The sequence below is a fragment of the Manacus candei genome, unplaced genomic scaffold (assembly GCF_025592945.1).
Source record: "Manacus candei isolate 608988 ecotype Guabito, Panama unplaced genomic scaffold, ASM2559294v1 h1tg000014l, whole genome shotgun sequence".
NCBI classification, from domain to species: Eukaryota; Metazoa; Chordata; class Aves; order Passeriformes; family Pipridae; genus Manacus; species Manacus candei.
The window spans coordinates 52,166,682-52,182,919 of record NW_026138062.1 but is presented as its reverse complement, the minus strand read 5'-3'; the positions used below and the strand labels follow the sequence as shown (position 1 = coordinate 52,182,919).

The following is a 16,238-nucleotide window of genomic DNA, read 5'->3' as shown; positions in this document are numbered from 1 at the left end:
TGCAGCTGGCCTGTCACCAGAAGAGGTGTTCTGAGGAGCAACCCAGGAGCCTTCAGCCTTACCCAGAAAGAGGAACAGGATGGAGTAGAGAACTTGCAACCATTACAAAGGAAATGACAGAGCAAACCCAGAGTGTGGGACACACTAGCCTTGGCAAAGCCTAAATACGTTAGACTGCAGAGGACAATCCACCTGTAATTTAGGTGGTGAGCAGTCATGTACTGGGAACCGCTATCTTCAGCTTGTACAGGCTGTCCACCAGATCAGGTGCTAAGGGGGTCCCCTAGTGGAAACATAGCGATTGCCAGGCAGGAGGATAGTTTGATTTTTGCTGCTGCAGAAGGTATCTGTCTACAGGCTATAGAGCTTTGCTTAAGCCACGTGTTTTTTCTGGTCATTTCTCAGTACAGTCACCAACTAGACATAGCTGGCCACATTACGGGCAGTAAAAGGTGAAAAACCAGAAGACTGTGGGACTGTAAAGGTGCCTCCAGCAGAGGACAGTTGGCTAGGGAGGGAGCATATTGCACATCTGATCTAGATGGAAATGCTTAGGGGATGAAATGTATTCCACATAGTGAGAGGAGTGGTGCTCTCACTCACTCTCATGGGAAAACCTGCTGGCTTCCAGTGAGGAAAGATGAGCTACCTGGGCTGTCCAGGACTGACTTCAATACTCTCAGCTGCACTTCCCAGTAACTGGCCAACTTTGCTGTTAGCACATAGGCTATATCACTTCAGTGGTGATGGTTTTTAACTTCCTACCCACATTCAGAAGGACAAATAAACCATTTCAGAGGGGAGGACACAGAGAAGCTCAGTGTAGTGCAGCTCTAAGAGCCAAGAGACATGCTCCCTGAAGCCCTCATGAAACATGTAGATCAGTGCAGTGCCAGTGAGAACACAGCCATACAAATGCCTATGCAGGCTGTCTGCTCCCACTTGGGCAAGGCTAAATCCAGAACTACATTTAATGGACCACCTGAATTAGCTCTGCAGGGACCGAGGGAGGGCAAATTGCTCTCTGGAACTGCAGTCCTGGCTATTCCCAGCTAGCAATGGATAAGGTGTGATCCTCGGGAATGTGTCTTCAGAAGACAGCCTAATTCTCCTTGGAAATTAAAAAGTAAGGATAGTCTTACCTCTAGACACAGAGCTGAAAGGAAGAGAGATGTAAAGAGAGAAGAAGGGAAAGATTTGTTGTAAGAGAGAGAGTTGGAAATCAAAGAACAAATGTTTGTGAAGTCTCCTGGTTGCTGATGACTTTTACTTCAAAGTCCCAGAGTTTTAAAGGCATCTCGTAAATCATCTACTTCGTACAGTGGCTGTAGGACAAAATATAAGTGCTAGGTCAGTTGTCAAGTGAGCAGGAACCTATGAAGATGGAGAAGGAATGGCAGGAGATGGGATGAGAGGTGGCAGAAGAGGAAGAGAATGAGGAGAGGAGAGATGAATGAAGTTGGGGAAAAAGGCATGAGGGACATGGAAGATGAAGACAAATAAATGAATGAAATATCAGGGATGGGCAGTAAGAGCTGAGAGGAACTGTAGTGAGAAAAAGAGGAATAAGCTGAGGGAAGAGGCACCAGAAGAAGGAGAATTGGCACTCACCAGGAGGATCCGTCGAAGTTTCCTGGAGAGATGGACAGAATTTTCATGCAGCCCTTCCCAGCCTTTGAATGTCTGTTCCCTGTTCTCCACAAATGTGTTCCAGCAGTAGAAGAAATCTGTGCAAGGCAAAGGGAAGTTACGGGGTGCTCAAGAGGACACTGACCTCTCCTAGGATCACTAAATCATCACACACTGCATCATCTTCTGTGGTTCCTTGTCCTGCCTTCTCCCACCCTCCTGGGTCTCCCTAACCCCCCATAGACCTCCATAATCTTTTTCTTGCCTGCACATCTCACCTTTGAAGGTCATGATGGCAATTTGTGCTCCCGCCTTGTGCAGGCGTCTCAGCCCCTCAGGCTCTGCCTTGCGGTCCTCACAGAAGTAGAGGCGGGCCGTGAAGATGCGGAGGGTCAGGTTGGGGTAGGAGCGCAGGAAGTTGGCCACGTGCTGGGCACAGTCATAACAGGGGCTCCAGGAGGTGAACCAGGTGATACGGTAGCAGCGGCCGGGGTCCAGGTCCCAGGCTGCAATGTAGCGCAGGAAGAGCACCTCCACGTGACAGCCCATCTTCATGAAACAGGGAGAGGGGCAAGGTGTGAGGTGGCGGGGAGGGAGAAGGGTGTAAGAGGGGTGAGGTGTGAGCTGGATGGGGTGTGAGGGGAGGAGAAACACGGCGGGGGGCACGTTCGAGGGTCAGCTCACAGGGGGAGAAGGCATAGTGGTACGTAAGTGGAAGATTGGCTAGAGAAGCACAGGAGCACACTGATGTGAAGGGATGTACAAGAGGAATATGTGGGAGCTAAGCAGAAAAGTAGGTAGACTGGTAAAGCAGGCGGGAGTATGGATGTCTTGCCTCGTGACACACTTGGTGGGTAGCACAAAGCAGAGGTTTGCCTGAAGGCTGCATCCCCCAAACAGCGTGTACTGGTACAGCATCCACACTTGTGGACACGTGAACCAGTGCCTGCATTGCTGTCACAGCCTTCCTTTGCCCCAGGCAAACTGGAGCTGCGTGCACCTCAGTATGGATACAAGAACAGGATGACAGGATGTTCCCCATACCTGGTTGCGCAGGTATCCAAAGTCCAGGGAGCACGATGTAGCACTGTCACGGCGCTTTACAACATAGCAGAGGTACGTTTCTCGTCGGCCCTTGGCCCAGCGCAGGTTCTTGAAGTTGTAGAGGAAGAGTTTCCTTTTCATCAGGAGGCTGCAGCAGAAGACCAGAAAGAATTTACATTAGCCCCACCCTGGAGCCAACAGTTTACCATGTCTGTGTTCAGGGCTCAGCGCCAAAAATATCCTTCTCATATCCAGGCCTCTCAGTACGAGAAGAGTGTCAGTAATTTGCATGAAATGTGTTAGGGAAAGGATGCAGACCTGACTGTGGGGATGAAGCAGGTGACCTTGTGAGTGGAAACAGTAAGTGAATTAGTAGTGATTAGTCAAACAGCAACTATGGCTGAGTAGAGTGTGAAAATATCTGAAAATATCCAGAAGATGGACACCAATGAGGGAGAAGGATGAAGGTGCCTGAGAAGACCTGAGAAGTTAAGAGGGTCTAGAGTACAGTCATCAAGAAATATTATTTTTGCTATATGAAACCCTGAAAAACCACTGGGGAAAGAGATGGATCAAATTAAAACCTCTTCAGAGAAGTATGGGCTGAATATCTTCCAAGCATTGTCCAGGGCATTGTGCAGGGCTATGGGTTAGGGGGTCAGGTAAGATGCCATATGCTAGTGGATGGAATGCATAATGGGTAGGCATGCTGACACCTCTTCAGAAACAAGTACCATTTCCACATTAGTCAAACGCCAAAACTGGTGTGGGCCTGCTCCTGTGCCCAGGGATCCTGTGCTGGAGAGGCAGCAGGAGCATGGGGAGGGTAAGGTAGTCATGAGCCATATTTAACAGCCTCCGTGTCAAGTGGAGGCACATAGGCAGCTGTGTTCACTGAGGTGAGATGCTCACCTCCCCCGCAGCAATGCAAAACAGAAGTGAACAGGTTAAAAATAATCATGTCCTTTGTCATCTTTTCCCTCTGACAAGTTGATGTTCAGTAGGGAGATGGGGTAAGTTTAAGAGATACCCAGCTGGGTTTTCTGGAAAGTCTCCAGTAAGGTGGAGAAAAGGGGAATCTGGGTTTGTTAGGAATTTAAAACGGATTTAAATCTGAGAGTCTAAGCACATATATATACCTTTCTTCTGTTTGCCAGTGTTACCATAACATTTGACCACTGCAGAGCACTTAATCTCCAGCTAACAAGCATCCTCTCTGCTTCTCCAGGAGCTTCTGTCCCTTGTGCACCCTCACACCTGGTCACTGTGTCACAGGTGCTCATTCATATAGTCATGCACATCCTCTTGCATTTTGTTACCTAGTGCAAGTGCTTTGCTCTCCTGTCACACTCCCTATTGCACCTCACCCTACATCAGAGACACATTCTTCCCTCAGGCACCCTTGTGATCCTGATTGTCCCACAGATAGGCAAGAGACCTGCACACGTGCTCTTTCCTGCCACTGTCACCCTCACCTGCAGAGCAAAAATATCTGTCCTGCTCACTCAGAAAGAGCAGGAGCTCACATACTCTGTCATGCCACTCTTTATACAGATATGCTCCTGGAGAAGCAGATCACATGGGAGTGTGTCTCCTGTCAGGAGAAAGCCCATAGAGAAGACAAGGCTCTGCAGAGCCCTGCACACACTCAAGAGGGCAAAGCATCCCTATTAAGCATTTCATTCAGCCAAACAACAGTCTGAGGCAGTCTTGGAGGTCTGTCCTGTGAGCACTGCCACAGTCCTGTTCTGTTGGGTTTGCAGGTTGTGTCAGGAGTAGGGCACAAACTGATCGCACTCCATTTCATCACCCCTTTCTCTGGCAGTTCACGTTGCATGTGTGTTTGCCATACTCACTGTATGTTCTTCATCATCTTTCTCCCACTTAGAGAAAACCCCACTTCCTACCACCTTAGATTCACTCTATTTCCCTGCCTTTCCCTCATTCATAAGTACAAATACTTATGAATGAACATGTGTGTATATTCCCTAACACACACACACACACACCACACACACACATACATACACATTGGTCTCCTCACAAAATTGTCAACCAAGACAAGAGGCTTCTAGCTCTTAGGTATATGTTATTGCAGGGATGTGGAGAAGACTGTCACCCATAACAGAGATGCTGAAGAGGGAACCCCTGTTCGGTGGTGACTTATCCTCAGGTTGTTACAGAAAGGATAGCCCAGACAATTGCACAGGAAACGAGCAGGTGTGATAGGCCAGAAGCTTGCAAAGCTCTTACTCAAGGTGTGCCACAACTGCAGAAAACAGAGCAGAGGCACTGTGCACAACATAATTACTTGCTGAAGAAACATGTAAGCCAGGTGAAAAACAGTTACATTAATGTTGATGTTCCATTAAAACCCACATGGAAAAATGCATTTCATTACATCAAAAACATCAGGGAAAACAGGTTTTCCTTTTTTTTTGTGTGTAGTTTTGGGCAAAACTATTTGTTTTCAAAATGCTTCTGATTCTTCTTCTAATTGTCCCTGTTCTCACTTGATTCCATTTTTCTCTATTCAATGGTTTTGCCCCTGCAGAGCAACATGTGGATGCAAATAAGAGTGAAGAACAAGAAATGATGCCAAACCACAAAAAAAAAAAAAAAAAAAAAGATGATCACTTAGGTTATTTTTCAGTGTCAGATCAAAGTGAAGACAATTTTGGATAACAGAATTTTGAATTACAGAATAGATTTGCTCAACTAGAAATATTCATTAACATCAGTTCTTTTTCTCTCTTTCCTCTGGAGTTCACCATCCCAGGGTTTTTTTGCCAGGGAGGATTTCAGAATATGGCTGGTACAAGAAGAATAATGAATGAACAGATGTTGTGGGGAGCAACTGAGCAGATGTGCAGTTAGGTATAAACTGCTGGATACACATGCAACTCCTATGGCTATAGCATAGCTCAAGGGAAAGCAGCAAGGACACAGGAGCTGTGATTATACCTGGGCACTGAAGAAGCAGACTGAACAGTGATCTTCTCAAATAAAGATTCTTCAGATTAGAGTGAAGCCCCCCTCAGTGTGTGAATAGTATGCAATTGTGGAGAATAAGTGATAATTAGCTCACAGAGTAATTGCAGTGCAAGTAGAGGACTGAAGTGCTTAAGCCACAGATAGGATCTGACCATCCTTCTGTTATCAGTCTTTGTTTCTAGAAAAGAAAAACAATGAAAGGAACAGAGAATAGCCACAAGAAAGAAATGACAGAAAGGGAAAAGAGTACAGGTGGCAGAGAGTCAAAGAGAAAGGACAACAGAGACACAGATGCGAGGTGCAAGAGCAGGACAGAGCAGGGCTTTAAATCAATGAGTCAGATGGGAAAGGGAAAAGGATTGTGAGCACCAAACAGAAAGCAAGTTAATTCTAAAAGAAAGACCCTCATCTCTTAAATGAGCAAGAAACTAGAGGCACTCATCTTACCTGTCCATGAGTGCCAGGGTCTCTTTCAGGTGATAGGATTACAGGGAGGTTGTCTTGCAGGCTCTGTCCGTGCAGCCCTCTGACCTGATGTACAGAAATGTGGACTGGTCTATGTGTCCCCTCCCCATTCACCCCTATCTAGCCCTTGCCTGCTTTCATCGGGGTGTGGTTGAGGGAGGAGTTAGAAAGGCCTCTGGAGTTGCAGGAGCTGAAGAACAAAGTGTTGAGATGCAAAGGGGCATCAGTTCTGAAAGATGCTCAGCACCCATTGGTCGCCATCCCCCACTGCACTCCCTATTGGGCCCCCTCTGCCTGCAAAATTATTCTGAAATAATATCAATAGCATAACAAGGCAGGAAACATTGTCTAGTGGTTAGAAGGGGGCCTGAGAGTTTGTGTACTACTAATGTGAATGTGGGCAAAACCACACTATCCCTCCAGGCTTCACATCATGCAGCTGTGCAGTGAAGATGATGACCCTGTCCTGCTCCACCACAGAGGCAGCTCTGTGCAGTGCCCTGCAACCACCAAGCTGGAAGGAGCTCAGGGAACACCAAATTGTTGGCAGGCTTTCCCCTCTCCTTCAAGACCCCCTGAAAGGCCTGGCAGTTGCTTGGCAGCATGAGGCAACACCGAAGCTGAAGAGAGTGAGAGGGACCTAGCTCCCAAGGTTTGATGGGGAATGCCTGGCACCTGAACATGGCCATGGGTGACTGAGCCATGTCAACACGCCAGGAGCAGTGGTGAACCTGCATTGCAAAGCTGTACACAAAGGACCAGTGGGGAATAACTCTGAGCCTAATGCTGCTGTTTCAGGTGGTACTGGCCCAGAGATCTACCAGCAGCAGGGTGACTGCCAGGACCCTCTGACTGATGGATGTGCTCAGCAGGCGCGCGGTTGTGCATTGTCACGGCTGGGATCACATTCGGGATGCACACACCACTCTCTGCCACCCAGGCTCTGCTCCTATCCTGGCATCCATTCCCTCTGCAGGGCTGCAGGACAGCCAAGGGACGGGGCAGTGGCTTTGGCTGGGCAGGGTACCAAGGAGGTAGCCAGGGGACATTCTGCTTTGTTTCTGCTTCAAGCGGGGCACGGCTGAGAAACAGGGTTTTTGTTTACCTCACGCTAGGGTAGTTCTTAGTTTTTTCTCTGCTTGATTTACTTTCCTTATTAATTTTACTGGTTTTCAGCACGCTAAGACTTTATGAAACCAGTATATGCAAAAACATGAAAAGCAGAGATGAGTTGCCAGAATAGAGCAGACTCTCTAGCCCAGCACTTGGAGAGTACTTGCCTTTGAGAGCAGCGGGCATGGTACATTTCAGGACAAGGAGAAGCACTCCTGGAAATTCCAGACTTGGACTGTCCGACTCCTTAGATACACACTCAACAAATCCACATTTTGGCAGCTGTATTGGTCTCAAGAGTGGTGGCAATTACCCTGTTTGAGGATCTGGCTCCTAGTGTTTGACCTAAGCTAGAAGAGCCTGCAATCCTTAAGAATCCCTGTCCTACTTAATAGAGTCTGAGAGGACACTCTTGCTAATGAAACAGCTGTCCCCTTTCAGCCTTTGCCGTAGTAGCACCTTGTGACAAATCTCCTAGGTCAGACTAACACATCACACTTTAATACTAGTTTTTTCTTTTAATAATGCAAAGAGGACATTTGTTACACAGGACATAAAAGAAAAAGAAACGGAAAGGAAAGGAAAGGAAAGGAAAGGAAAGGAAAGGAAAGGAAAGGAAAGGAAAGGAAAGGAAAGGAAAGGAAAGGAAAGGAAAGGAAAGGAAAGGAAAGGAAAGGAAAGGAAAGGAAAGGAAAGGAAAGGAAAGGAAAGGAAAGGAAAGGAAAGGAAAGGAAAGGAAAGGAAAGGAAAGGAAAGGAAAGGAAAGGAAAGGAAAGGAAAGGAAAGGAAAGGAAAGGAAAGGAAAGGAAAGGAAAGGAAAGGAAAGGAAAGGAAAGGAAAGGAAAGGAAAGGAAAGGAAAGGAAAGGAAAGGAAAGGAAAGGAAAAAAGAAAGCAACACACCCTGGAAAATCTGCTTCTTAGAGATCACAACTGTTTATATTTCATCTGATGAATTAAGATAACTTCAGCTTTATTCTTGTTCTGGCTCCCAATTTTCATAGCCAAAAGATTGCAGATAATTTTAGATAACATTTTCTACTGGTCTTCCCCATAAATTAAATTTGTGCAAAATGATTTTCTTAAAGGTTTAACATGTCAAGTCTCATAGTACGTTTAACTAGATCCTTTCTCTGGTCCTTCCTGTAAGTGGAATTCATTATTCTATGTTTAAAACACACTCTTTTCCTTAAATGTTGAGAGTTTCTTTGCTCTCCACAGAGATAAAAAAGAAAGAACAGATGACCAAATAGATAAAATGTTACTTTCTGTCAGGGCTCTCAAGTCTAAATACTGCTGTAGGCTTTCTAATGCCTTTGTTTAGACCAGTAACTTCCCTCACTTGGAAGGTGCAAGTGCACAAAATCAGTGGTAGTGATTCTCTGCCTCTAGCTCTAATCCCCAGAGAAGAAACATGTTGGTGTGGATGTGTTTTAGTGTCTTGTAGCAAGTCTAGGGGGACATTTCCAGAGGGACTCTCAGTTCTGCCTGAAGTTGGAGCTGCACTCTCTGGAGCTGCACTCTCTTGCCAAGGCAAGATCCTGATCATTAGCAAATGTCATCTCTGCACTAGTTAAAACAAAGGTATTTTGCAAAACCATGGAAAGGGTGCTGATCCCTGATCTAGTTGCTAGTCCAGCTTCCTCCCTGGTTATAAATTGCCAAATCTTTAACATATAGTGGGACACTTTCAGCTGAGAGCTGAGAGAGATACTGATCACTCCAGTTTTTCTTCCTTTCTGCTCAATGCAAACCTATTTAGAGAGGGAACTGGAGGTGGGAGAGAAACAATTTTACTGAAGATGACTCCTTCACTAGCAGTGAAGGTTAGAAAGGGTCCCTGTCCTGATGTGTTTGGAGTGTTATTTATTATGAGACACTGCTCCAGCGTATCAGGATCATAGAAGGATGTCCTAGCATTCCTTCAGTTTTCTTGTGCTCAGGGCTTTATTCCTTGTCTTGGAATGAGAACAGAGAAGTAGTAGCTGTCCGAAGAGTGATCAGATGTAAAGGGCGAAGAGGAACAGCATTATTACTTTTATGAAAGATTCAGAAAGCAAACTGCTAAGAAATTAGAGAGCAAAAATGCAGTGAATAAATAAAAGTAATTATTGAGCCCCAAAGCAGAGCAGAGGTTGCTTGTTTAATCAACAGGAAGTCATGTGCTAGTGTGTATCATTATAAATACATATTTATTTTTTCCATTCACCCTTTGCTCAGAAATCACCTTTTGAAACTAGCGCCAATATCATCAGTTGGTTGGTTTTACACTGAACACAAGAAATGCAGACACCTGCTTCCCCTCGCCTCAAGCAAAAACCTCAAGCAGAAAAACTTTCTTTGCTCAACAAGTGCTGATGCACCACAGACACGGACTTGCACAGAGACCTCGAGCCAGGGAATGGTAGAGCTCCTTGCAGTTCCAGGCACAGGCAGATAAATAAGCTGATATACTTATTTATTATAAGCACATAAAATATTCTTACTTAATATAAGCATATATTAAGTGTAAGACTACAATAAAGTGCATATTTATTATATGCACATTATACTGTGTTCACTTCACAAGGGTTCATCACCCTATTTTGAAAACAGAGCCAAGACGTAGGTAACACACTTGCTCAAACACTTTTACCAGGCACACCATTCCTATTACTCCAGTCCTGGGTGCAAAAAACCCCTCCATACTAGATGTAGAGGCAGTTTGCTGTCTAGGATATGGGGCAGAGGGCCTTGTCCCTAGAGCTGCCTACTCATCTTGTGATGCAGCTGTGAATGCCATGCCTGGGGAGAAGATTTCAGCAGTTGCATGACAAAACACTGACTTTTGTGATGCAGGATATGCAGCACTGCAGAGATATTTGATGTGAGGATGTGCCTGGGGTGGACATCACCAGGAAGGGACGCTGTGGTGGTGGGGTTTGCAAACACAAAGCTAAAACCTGTGGAGTGTCACTGAGGCTGCATGTAAGTTAGCCAAAAGCAGGGATCCCAAGTTATGAGAGGAAAGCGGGAAGGAGAGAAGACAGGAGTTCAGGATGTGTGGGAAGTGCCACTGCGAGGTGGTGGTGGGGGGAAGCTTATGAAACTTGTAGCCCTGCACAGTGCAGTGCTGCATGCTGCAAGACTGATGGGCATCTGATTGCTGGGTGTGCACTAAGATTATACATTATTGTGTGTTTTACTAGTAATTTGGCTTTCCAGGCTTGCACGGCAAAACCTTTACCTGGAGACCAGACCCACAGTTTAATTTTGTTCCACTGTTGAGCTTGTTTTGATGCTGCGGGATGAGGCAAATTAGGGTGAAACTATAGAATTGAGTATACACTTTTCAACCGCAGCCCCGTGAGTGCTTCTCACTCCTACCCTGCAGCTCTTTCCCAGCCCAGGCTGGGGCTTCTTATAGGAACTAAACTAATGATCCTTTACTCTGACTCTGTGACCCCACAATTTTTTTCTCTCCCCTTTTGCATTAATACCATCCACCATGTCTCTAGGCCACAGCAGTTCCAGCCTTTGCTACCAGAGATTGATAACTGCTGGGATCACCAGCAGGAAGGGAGGAAAGGAGCTGGATTGGGTTGAGGAGTTTGATATCTAGTGAATGGCTTCCCCATCATGAATACAGATAAGAAATGTGACCCAAGTCCAGGTGCTTATGCTAAATGTCCTCCAGTGCCTTTTCCAGCTTGAGGCCATGACATAGTTGGCAGCTTATCTCATTAACACTAAGAAAAACACAGACTCTGCAATCAAAGCAGAATGTGCCTTCCCCATGCTGAGAGCAGGGGGGAAGTACCCACCAGAGCTGCTTGTGCCTTGCTGCTTCCCATAGCAGCGTCTGCAGCTTCAGCCTGCGGCATGCCCTGCCCATGTGACTTGGCTTCTGACTCCATGCTGCACAGACCTGGAGAACACCCTCTTTGTGCACAGGGAGCTGCAGGCTGCATTCCAGTGTTACTCCACTCTCTCACAGTTCAGCCCCCTGGTCCGGGCACTCCCAGACCCTGCTCTAAATCACAACTTCCTCCTTCTTAATGGAAGCCACTGGCTCCATATCTCTGCAATCATCTGGTAGCCACAGGGAGAAATTCAGTTTTGCGCTGCAGTTTTTCCCAATGAGACTCACCTTCTAGCTGTGGTTATGGTTTTGCAAACCAATGTTGCCTATGATTAGCTCCTGTTTGTGCAGTGCTGCAGCTCGTGCTACTCAGTGCAAAAAGAGCTTGCACCTGTGGCCTGGGTGGAAAATCCTGATTTTAATTTCCCTGTTGTCTTTGGAGAAGTACTTGGTTGGAGAGAAGGGCTTGGGAGTTCCCTAAAGAACAGCATGTTGCAAGTTCCTTGGCTGGCAGTCATGTGTTGAGTACTCTGCAGTTGTACAAGGTATCCTTGGCTGTAAGTCCTCATGAGCAGTGCTCTTGCATCTTAGAGTTTTCTCATCAACAAAGCAAGCATTTGCAGAAGATTTGAGATAGCCTTGCTAGTTCTTTTCTTCCTTCCCTCAGAGTTGCTCCTGTGCTCTCATTCATCACCAACCATATCCAGAAGGCTTGTGGCATGCCACCGCTAATCTCTACTCCCTAATGCCAAAGTGACAGTAGAGCTAGGGTCTGCCTCTGACAATCTGATCCTCTTCTGGGAAGTCCAGTACTCTTGGCATTGGGGAGAGGAATGGAAGGCCCATCCTGAGGCCAGTGAAGAGAGGGAAAAGAGGGCGAAGAGTGATTCTCGTCATGCAGTGAGAATCTCCTCCTTTGCAGTGATATCTCTGCTGCCTTCCTTCCCTGCTAGTGCATTTCCATGCCTGGTTGTGCTGGCTGTTACCATCAGTTATTTCTTTAGCCATGAGCACATGAAAGGCTCCCAAGTTTCTGCTTTAAGCAGTGAGGTCAGAGTTGTGATATGCTTGAGCTAGCTGCCCAGGCAGGAGAGGGTATCCAAGAGCCTCAGAGCTTCCCACCTAATTTCACAGGGTATAAGATACCCTGCCATGTTCCATCCAAAAGCAAGAGTTTTGCTCGGATGAAAAGCCTCATAGAAGCTCCTAGAAAGCAGAGAAGAGAAAGAAGAAGAAGAATTTGAAGATAAAACAAAGACCCAGGGAAATTACTGATTATGAATTATTATCAGAAATTTTAATTCACTGGTGCCCATTGGTTGTAGCATTGCTTCTGCTTCCCACTCAGATGTGGCTCAAACCCAGCTATATCTCACTAAAATATAGGGTCTTACATTCACATACGCAGCCAGTTAATTTCTCTTTCCCCCAGTGAGGGGACATCAGCTCTAGTTATCTATTCTATCATTTCTGTGTAGGTACAGGTAGGGCACAGGGTGGCTAGCTTGGTCCCAACCCCATTGGGAAAACTGGGGACAAGACTAAAAAGGCTCACAGATTGGAGAGGCAAAAATCGACTCTGAAGCAGTGCCCCTGGGGACTCTTAGGGAACAGAAATGGCAAAGAGGCAGAGTTCAGATGCCTTTCCTAAGCAAAACCAAAGAGAGACTACAAAGAGAGCAACTGATGGACAATGAGAGCCAAGAGAGATGGTGTGCAATGACAGTGCTGGGTTCAAGCAATGCTGATGAGAAAATTACTTGTCATCACAGCATGGAGAGTCTCAGGAATGACTATGTTCCCACTGCACCAGGCAGAAAATAAACTCTTTTGAACCCTACCTCCACATCAAGGACCAGCCTGGAGGCTAAGTGTAGGCTGTGGAAGAAGACAAGTTTTATTTGTTAATCCATGATAGTGGCCAATGCAGCTTCTGCCAGCCAATCTGTGCTATTTGGTACCAGAGAAGACACACAGTGAGATGTAAACATTTTCTAGTGGGTGTGTTTTCTAATACCACATGGCTTTGGTGCTATGAGGGAGCAGTTGGAGCAGAAAGTCCCACAGGAACACCTTCAGTATGAAAAGGCTTTGTAGGTATAAGACACCCAATACAAGAGACGTCATGCTGACCTGTGCATCAGCATGAACCCAAAATCTTGTTCAAAACATCATACTGGTAGGCTGTGCTGCCTATTGTGTTTGAAACAACTGCTGCTGCTGCATGTGCCACTGCTTCTCCAGGCTCTGAGATATTGGCTAAGATGCCAGAGAAGGTGGCAGGAGGATCCAAACCCTGCAAGCCCCCAGTTTCCAGTTGGACTGACTATGAAAGCAATGACTGTTTGCCAGAAGCACAGAAGAACTTTCTCTCACCACTCTGAAAGGGAACTGAAGCCTGCACAGTACAGAAGGACAACAGCTGCACCAGGCTGGGGCTCAGGAGCCTGGACAAAAGTGGCACAGGAGAACTTGGTACTTTTAGCTCCTTTAAACTCAACAAGCCAAGAGGAAGGTGCCAAGAAGGCAGCAAAAGCCAAGAACCACCTGGTCCTTGACTGGCATTGCCAAGAAGCCCTGATTATCTGTGGCTGCAACATAAGTCCCAAGGAAAGCCAAGAAACTGGCAGCCACTATGACCAAAAAAGCAATCAAGAGCTATAGAATATGAAAAGTGACAGACCAAAAAAGGCAAAGATCCAGCTAAGGGCAAAACAGTGAAACCCAAGGCTACCAAACCAAAGCAGAGAAATCGAAAGTGACCTCAGGGTGAGAAAGTAGTGCACAAGTAGATGCTGTATGAGCATAGAAAAAGTGGCCTGCTGCAGAGCCATAGACTGCAAATCCTTAATTTAGCCACTGATTTTTGTCATGTTTTGCATTCTTTAATACAGTTTCTCCAAGGGAAGAGAATTAATTTTAATAATTTAAATACCTTGTTTTGCAATAAAACTCAGGCTTTGTATGAACTAAATATTTCTTCTTGCTATTTTCTTCAAATGTCTGCAGGAGTATTGTAGGGGAGAGAGTTTGCTCAGAGATCCACAGCAAAAAGAACTGAGGCAAGTGATGAATGCTGCAACAAAGAAATTTCTGATCTGACATCAGGAAACTATTCTCCATCTTAAGTGTGGTGCAGCATTGGAACAGATTGAGGATTCTCCATCCTTGCTGACTTTTTCAAAATTCACCTGGACAAGGCTCTGAGTGATCTTATTAGCTTTGAAGGTAGCTCTGTGTGCTAACTTTCAGTATAATTTTATCTATTATCCTAACTGGGGAGGTATACAATCTCAATATCAACATTTATTTAAAAAAATGCATAGCTTCATGTACATTTATTCTTATATTTAAGTAGGTGAGATCTGACATTACTTATTAGCTAGACATATTGAATTATATGTTTCTCTATTACATCTTTTTGTTAATGTCTAATTTGTGACAGGCTGTATTTGTATGGATATTGCAATATTAGTAAAATTTACAAAACAGCATTCTGACAGATAATTTATTCATTAAATGAATTTAATGTTTTTTACCAATTCACTTTTTTATATACTTCAGCATAGTAGCAATGAGTACATAAACTGATACAATTTATATGATTGAAAATATTTTTATTTGAAAAAATAATTTACATTAGTAGCAAAAGTAGACAATCAAACACCTTTGTGATGTTTCACACAACTTTTTTTATAACTTCTTTTAATGGACTGAAATCCAGCTCTCTATTTTGTAGGAGTTTATTCCAACTTGCTGCACTACAGGGGCTATGGATAGCAAGAAACAGAGAGAAAAGAGCAGGATGCTGAAGATCAGAGAGCAGGAAGTGAAGAGATTCAGAAATGGAATTCAGATTTCCTGTGCCCTGTCAAGGGACTGTTCACAGCTGGATGAAGGAACACTGTCAAACAATGTCAGACCATGTGGTGCCAGGAGTCAATGTTATAGGATTGTGTACCTTTAAAATCTTTGGGAGGAAAAAACCCAACCACAACTTTTTTTTTTTTCTCTAATTTTTAAATCCCTTTTGGTTTCTAGTCAACTATTCTTTGTTTAATAGGGGTGCTTTTTCTGGATAAGCTGCAAGCACCAGTCCCCTCTGTGAAGGGCAAGCCCACACCCCAGCCAGAAGGATGCTCTTAAGGGATCCCTCCAAGCTGAGACGCCCGATGTCAACATATTTTGTTCATGCTGTGGGTTACTGGGGAAAGATTCAGGAAACATGGAGCTTCTAGGTGACATGGCAGCTGCTTCCAACAGGGGACCGAGCATCAGAACACTGGCTTTCAAACAGCAGCCTTCAAACTGGCTACACTGCTCAGTAGTGGGGAGCTGTGACAGTAAAAGGAGCAGGAACAACCATTGTGTCAGAAGTGACCGCAGGACATCCAACTCCTGCTCCAGGTCAGAAGTTTGTGAAAATCAGCCACAAACACAGGACCATGTTTCTAAAACAGGCCTCTGGCAGCTTTCTTTGTGGCTAGCCCAACTGCATGAACAGCAGACCTAGCTGGAGCTGTATTTAAAACCACTGCCCTGGCTTATAAGAGAAGGCTCTATCCAGAGACCAGCAACCATGGCAATTCAGTTTGGAATGGCAGGGAAGGTAAATCTGTGTATGGAATAAGTGCTAATGAAGGTGGGAAAGTGTGTCTGCAGACTCCAGCGCTGTAAGAAAAGGGAAGGATAAAGTGAATCACAAAAATCTGATGGCACACACAGCCAGTGGAAAGTGCCAATAGAGGGACACTGCACAGGTCAAGAGCTCATGAGACAGAGCAGGGTTTGGCCTGTGTAGGTGGGAGCAACATCTACAGTCACTGGGGCTGAGGCTGTTTCCATTATAACAGTCCAAGACAGGGACACCACAGCATCAGCCAGGAAGGGGCATTGCTTCTAGGGGATAGCACTGTGCAATAATCTGCATTGTGTGGTTTAGTCCTGAAGTCCTATGGGACACTGTCAGAGGCACTTTAATGGGTAATTTGGGCCACAGCCACTTTTGTTCTAGAAATACCGTCTAAATGCAGACCTCACTGCTTGCACATGAACACACTGCCTAGAGTGCCCCAAACTCTGAGTGCTCTATGTTTTCAATGAAAATATGATGCACAGTCAGTGCCTGACGAATCTATGCAAAAATCAGAAAAT

General features: G+C 45.4%; 1 protein-coding gene across 1 annotated transcript; it reads right to left on the bottom strand.

Moving 5' to 3' along the window:
• Positions 1-1,223: 1,223 nt before the first annotated feature.
• Positions 1,224-2,838, bottom strand: AICDA (activation induced cytidine deaminase; the record flags this gene model as incomplete). Its single annotated transcript, XM_051779370.1, has 4 exons — positions 1,224-1,325; positions 1,612-1,727; positions 1,908-2,178; positions 2,674-2,838. Coding segments are annotated over 4 exons (606 nt in total), but the record flags the coding sequence as incomplete, so codon positions are not given.
• Positions 2,839-16,238: the final 13,400 nt, after the last annotated feature.